Source organism: Vollenhovia emeryi, unplaced genomic scaffold, assembly GCF_000949405.1.
Source record: "Vollenhovia emeryi isolate VEMERY1.0 unplaced genomic scaffold, V.emery_V1.0 DF940324.1, whole genome shotgun sequence".
Classification (NCBI taxonomy): Eukaryota; Metazoa; Arthropoda; class Insecta; order Hymenoptera; family Formicidae; genus Vollenhovia; species Vollenhovia emeryi.
In genome coordinates, this window is record NW_011966042.1 from 2,519 (window position 1) to 8,156 (window position 5,638).

Sequence of the window (5,638 nt, forward strand, 5' to 3'; positions counted from 1 at the left end):
CCCTTTCGACAGTTTGCAAGAGGTATTCGCAATCCTTGGGGTCAGCGACATTGATGTCTTTCACGATCAGCACATTTACACCGTACGACTTCCAAAGGCGAACTTTCATGCGTTGATACCCGTTTTTTATTCCAGTTCGCGATATCAGCACAACATTTCTGGCGCCTCGAAGTATCAGCCAGTTGGTTAATTCTAAACCAAACCCGCCTAGACCTCCTAGTATAATGTAATTTTTATTTCTGAGACAGTAATAACGACGATATGCAAAAATGGGTTTGTCTAAAGGTTTATCCGGCTCCTGTATATTTATAATTATCTACAAAAATATTCAAATGTTAAAAATTCATGTTATATAAAACGGATTTCTGTTATAGGCTTCTATTGTGAATAATTCTCTGTGAGCTATTATTAATCAGTACTAGCATACCTTTCCCATATGTTTTCCACTTGCCATATACCTAAAGGCTTCCTCGATTTCTGTTTTCGGGAAAATTTTTGCTTGAATTGGTTCGATGGTTCCATCTCTAAGACCATCAGCTACCATTTTGTACAATAGTGATTTGTACTTGTGGTTGCCACTAAACATATTGTCGAATAAAACGCCATGGAATGTAATACCTTTACGAAACAGAGAAATATCTAAAGGATTGTTAGAAATAAGATCAAATTTGCCAATCTCCAAAAAATGACCATTTCGTGCTAAACAACGAACAGATGCGATTAACTTATCCTCCGCCAATGAATTTAACACGATATCAACGCCGCGACCGTTCGTTTCGCGCATTATCATTTGTTCAAAGCTGGTGTCCCTGGAATTTCCAATATGTTTCTCCAGAATGGTCGGAAACATCTTCTTAATAAAGTTCCGTTTGTCGTTTGTGCCCACGGTGGTGAATACCTCACAACCTTCTTTGAGAGCGAGGCGAATAGCTGCTTGTCCAACGCCGCCAGTACCAGAGTGTATAAGTACCTTTTTGCCTTTTCTCATTTTTCCATAAATGTACAAGGCTAAGTAAACTGTACTGTATACGCACGGAATTGTCGCCGCCGCTTCAAATGCCCATGCATCAGGTATCTTCCAGCAGAACTCTTTGTTTTTTACAACAACGTTTGCTATACAGCTAGAAAGAATAATCTTAGTTTTGTTTCAATTCTATCGTATTACACAACATGATTATCTTTTGAAGCATTATTTACTCAGTATCACCGACTCCCATTACACGTTGCCCATCAGCATCGAATCCGACATACTCCAGTCCAAGTGGTAAACTTTGACATAACCGTCTTCGAGAGGTACTTTGGATAAAGATTTTGCCATTCGCTAACATCACGTCTCTGAAATTGAGGGATGAGTAAATCACACGCACCAAATCTTCATGACGCGTCTCGACAGATATACTGTTCTCTATCCAACGAAATGTACTTAGATCACCATGACCCTATGAAAGAAAAAAATATAAATTTCATAGTATAAATTTATAGATATCAAGAAAGTAGAAAGGTGTGTGGTTGAACAAAAGGGAACGAGGGAAGATATTTTACCGTCTGAAAAGAGAGGAAGATGAAGAAAAACATGCAAAGGAACTCTTTTTAAATCAATCAATATACTATAACTATTAGTAACTATTCATGTGATTTTCAACCATAATTTGACTGATTGATTTTAAGAAAGAATAAGGTGAGAAGAAAGAAGATATACTGCAGCCCTCGTTTTTAATGATGATAGAGAGGATTGGGGGAAAAGGATAGAAGATAGGAGGACGGAAGAAGAGTGTCGAAGTAGAGGAAAAGAACACACGCAAAAGGGTAACAGAAAAGAGCATAAAAAATAGAGAGAGAGAAAATTGATAAAATGACGGTGTTCATAAAAAATTTATTGATAAGGTAAGGGATAGAGCGGACCCAGTGAGAAATGATTCGTCGATCGACGCCGAAACGACGTCGAATCGGCATCGACACCGTCCAATTGGCGTCGATTCAACATCATTTCGACGTCGATCGATGAATCATTTCTCACTGGGGATGGAAGCAAGAAAAGACCTAGTCCCAATTCTTAACACAATAAGTCGAAGAGAAAAGGAAAAGGGTGGTAAAGAGGAAATAAATATTAGCAGATACACATGAAGAAAAGTAAAGAGACAGGGACACGTACGAGAAGGAATGATGAAGAAAGGCCATAACAATTTTGATGAAAAGAGGAAGGATAAGGACTAAAGAAAGAAACAGAGGTGGACATAGAGAACATAAACAATATTAGGATAAGTAGAAAATATAGTGATAACAAAAAGTATTAAAATTATTAATTACAGACGTATAGGGCTAAAAGTATGGAAGGTATTAGTGTATTAAGTCTGTAAACCAAGTCACATTTTGTGACTGTATGTCGGAATGCAATAAAGTGATAGATGTCAATTTTATAATATGCAACATACGTAAAACAAAATTTTTAATATCGTAAAGAAATATTGTGACCGTATTTAAAATACTTTATATTATACAGGGTGTCGGATTCGATTTGGACGACTCCAAAGATTATAGTAGATTGGGTCAAACTGAGAAGAAAAGTTTGTATACCATTTTACAAAATCCGTAATTATTATCGCGTAATTAAGAAAAACGTCTGAGTCAAGTGCACGGAGGAGCGGAAGGCCGGACTCGGCAGACATGCAAAATGGTGTATTTGTTGACATCTCTCAAGATCCGATAGCGAGAGGTGGAGTCACGCATCGATCGATGAGAGACGGGGGCGAGCGGGGAGCGGTGAGCGGGCGAACGGCGCGCAGCGAGCGAACGCGCGACATATGACAACGCGCCGAAAAAGTTTTTCTGGTGGTAGGAGAATAATACATCATTTTGTATGTCTGCCGAGTCCGGCCTTCAGCTCCTCCGTGCACTTATTGGCTCAGACGTTTTTCTTAATTAATTGCGCAATAATAATTACGAATTTTAAAAATGGTATATAACTTTTCTTCTCAGCTCGACCCAATCTACTATAATCTTTGGAGTCGTCCAAATCGAATCCGACACCCTGTATAATGAATAAATATAAATATACTTTAAAAAGGTTTATATACCATTTGGCAGATATGAGCTGTTGATACGGGTTCGGCTTTTGGCCTCGATAATCGCAAATGTCTGTATGATCCCCAAGACTTGTTAGATCGCAATACATTAATGACCATATCTTTTTGCAATTGCTGAACATAAAAAGGGTCCTGTAAAGAAAACTTAGGAGCCTTCTCATCTTGAATAAGCATACCTCTAACAAGTTCCCCGCCTGGCTCTCTCCTCAAACAATTAATAAAACCTAACAAACCACACTCGAAATCCTTCTCCCCAACAATTATAATCCTGTTACTCTTCTCGAGCTTGCTCTCGTCGCTCACTAGCGGCTTTAGATCCTCCAGCCAATTAAAATTATCATTATTTATGTAGACAACTATTCGTTTTCCTATCAGAACTTTTTTCTTCAAAAGTACGATCATTTCTTTGTCGGTACGCTTTTCAAGAATAACATTTAATTCGTATTGCTGTAAATATTTAGTATAGTCAATTACGTCACATTTCTCACGCGTTAATAGATAACCACCTCCTTTCAGAAATGACAAAAGTCGTTCTAACAAAGCTTGTTGTTTCGTCAAAAGATTGAATCCGGCAACTATTAAGACTTTATCGTCTACAGATGATTTATTTATATCCCCGAGTGAAATGTTCTGCGGCAGGTCTGCTGGACTAAAACGATTCGGTGATGTTAATAAAGTGATGTTCGTTTGTATCAATGGCTCATCACCAAAAGCGTCAATTAGCAACGAAGATGAGAGATATTCTAATGCGACATCGTCGACATCTTCCACCACCTCGATAACTTTCACGTTGGTGATTAGATGATCTTCCAGTGCGAGTTGTGCCGATATCCGAATGGCTTCGTCTAGAGAAATGTTGGCGCGATCATGATGAGCTACAAATACGTATTCTTCGATAACAGTATCTTGAGCTAATTTTCGACGAGAAATCTGAGTTGTTCTAAGACCTCGTATCTCTATTCCGCCAGATATAATCGTGTCTATTTCCTTATGTACTCGTACTGGTAATACTGTAATAAGACAAAATAATACATCTTATAACATTGTCTCGCACGATATTCATTAAAATAAAACAATTGAACAAGTGATTAAAGAATACTTACGTTGATCCATATTATTCGTATCTTCCATGCAAATCGTACTCTTTTGTAGCTTCGAATGAAGCATAGGGTTGATAACCAATTTCTGAAGACTTGTCGGAATATACAGTTCTCTGTTATCATTTCCGATAATGAACATATGTAGCATAGCATCCATAAACGCTACCCAATTTTTCCTCCAAAAAATATGTCCTTTGTTGCCTGAAATAGACGCACTGTGTATTCCACGGAACCAGCCGCTGTACTGATAACCGCGCAGTCTCAACTCCTTATAGATATCCCGCTCAGTCATAAGTTCTTCTTCATCGTTAATCTCCGGTAACAGATCTCTCCGAACCATCTCCTGCTCTGGGTTCGATGTGTCTTGCACTGTACCTGTCACTATAACGCTATCCCCTTCGGTTATTTCAAACTTTCCATCTGTAATAATTTTATATATCTACATACATACGTTTCTCTCGATTTTACTATTGCACTTTAAGATAATTTATCTTACAAATACCTTCCAGTATCGCGATCTTCAAGTTTACAGCATTATTTTTCGACAAATGAGTAGCACGAATAAATCGTACATCTTGAAATATTATTGGTACTGTTGTGTACACTTCGCTCTTTCTCATGCCGATAGTTTGCCAAACAAGTACAAGATAACCCATCGCGGGTAACAAATTTCTTCCATCGATTACATGACCGCACATAAACTCGTAATCCTCATCGTTGAGTAATATTTCAACGTATCTTTCTCGGGAATTTATGGATAATTGTGATTCAGTGTTCGATATACACCAGTCTTTGGAATGATCCCATCTAATGTGACATAAAAATGTGTGTTTATATATTATACACTATATAATTTTATATACATATAAAAATACACTTATACACATTGTATAATTACACACATAAGATATACAGAGTGAGTCACAATGTTTAAGTTTAAGTTTATGCTTTGATTATCCGCCCTAACGCGAACTATGCTTTGAGTATCCGCTCTAACGCGAACTATGTAAAATGGTTGGAGAGGGGGAAAAAGACAAGATGGCCACAATACACGAGTAAGACAAAACGTGTTCTTTTACTGCTACTAATTGTAAGTGAAAACCCAGCATCATTATCATCTCCTCGAACATTGTGGTCCTTCGAGCCGGATTCGGTTAGAGGTCGACGGAGGACATCGAGGAAGCCCAAGAGGCGGAAGAAATCAACGGCAATCGTTGGAATTCTAGTCAAGTCGTCGTGCCTTGGTATCAGGGACAACGAAGCGTGGCCATCTTCTAGAAGCATTGAGACCGGTGGCCGACAAGGTAAATCAGTGGTCGGCATTGTGAGACTGGTAGTCAGAATCGAGGCGAAGCATCGCCAACCTGAGGTCATCGTCGTACGAGGCGACGTAACGACAATCAGGGCTTCTCGTCGTGCGAGGCGACGCAGCGCCAACCTGAGGTCATCGTCGTG

The 5,638-nt window shown here is 38.8% G+C and overlaps 1 protein-coding gene across 1 annotated transcript in view; it reads right to left on the bottom strand.

Moving 5' to 3' along the window:
- Positions 1–5,557, bottom strand: part of LOC105556117 (fatty acid synthase-like) — a 7,945-nt gene extending 2,388 nt beyond the window's left edge. The window contains exons 1-7 of the mRNA XM_012003189.1: positions 5,286–5,557; positions 4,686–4,990; positions 4,187–4,603; positions 3,075–4,093; positions 1,198–1,439; positions 428–1,121; positions 4–316 (exon numbers count right to left, since the gene is read on the bottom strand). Coding sequence (XP_011858579.1) covers positions 4–316; positions 428–1,121; positions 1,198–1,439; positions 3,075–4,093; positions 4,187–4,603; positions 4,686–4,990; positions 5,286–5,557 — 3,262 coding nt within the window. The remainder of the gene's footprint in view (positions 1–3; positions 317–427; positions 1,122–1,197; positions 1,440–3,074; positions 4,094–4,186; positions 4,604–4,685; positions 4,991–5,285) is intronic.
- Positions 5,558–5,638: the final 81 nt, after the last annotated feature.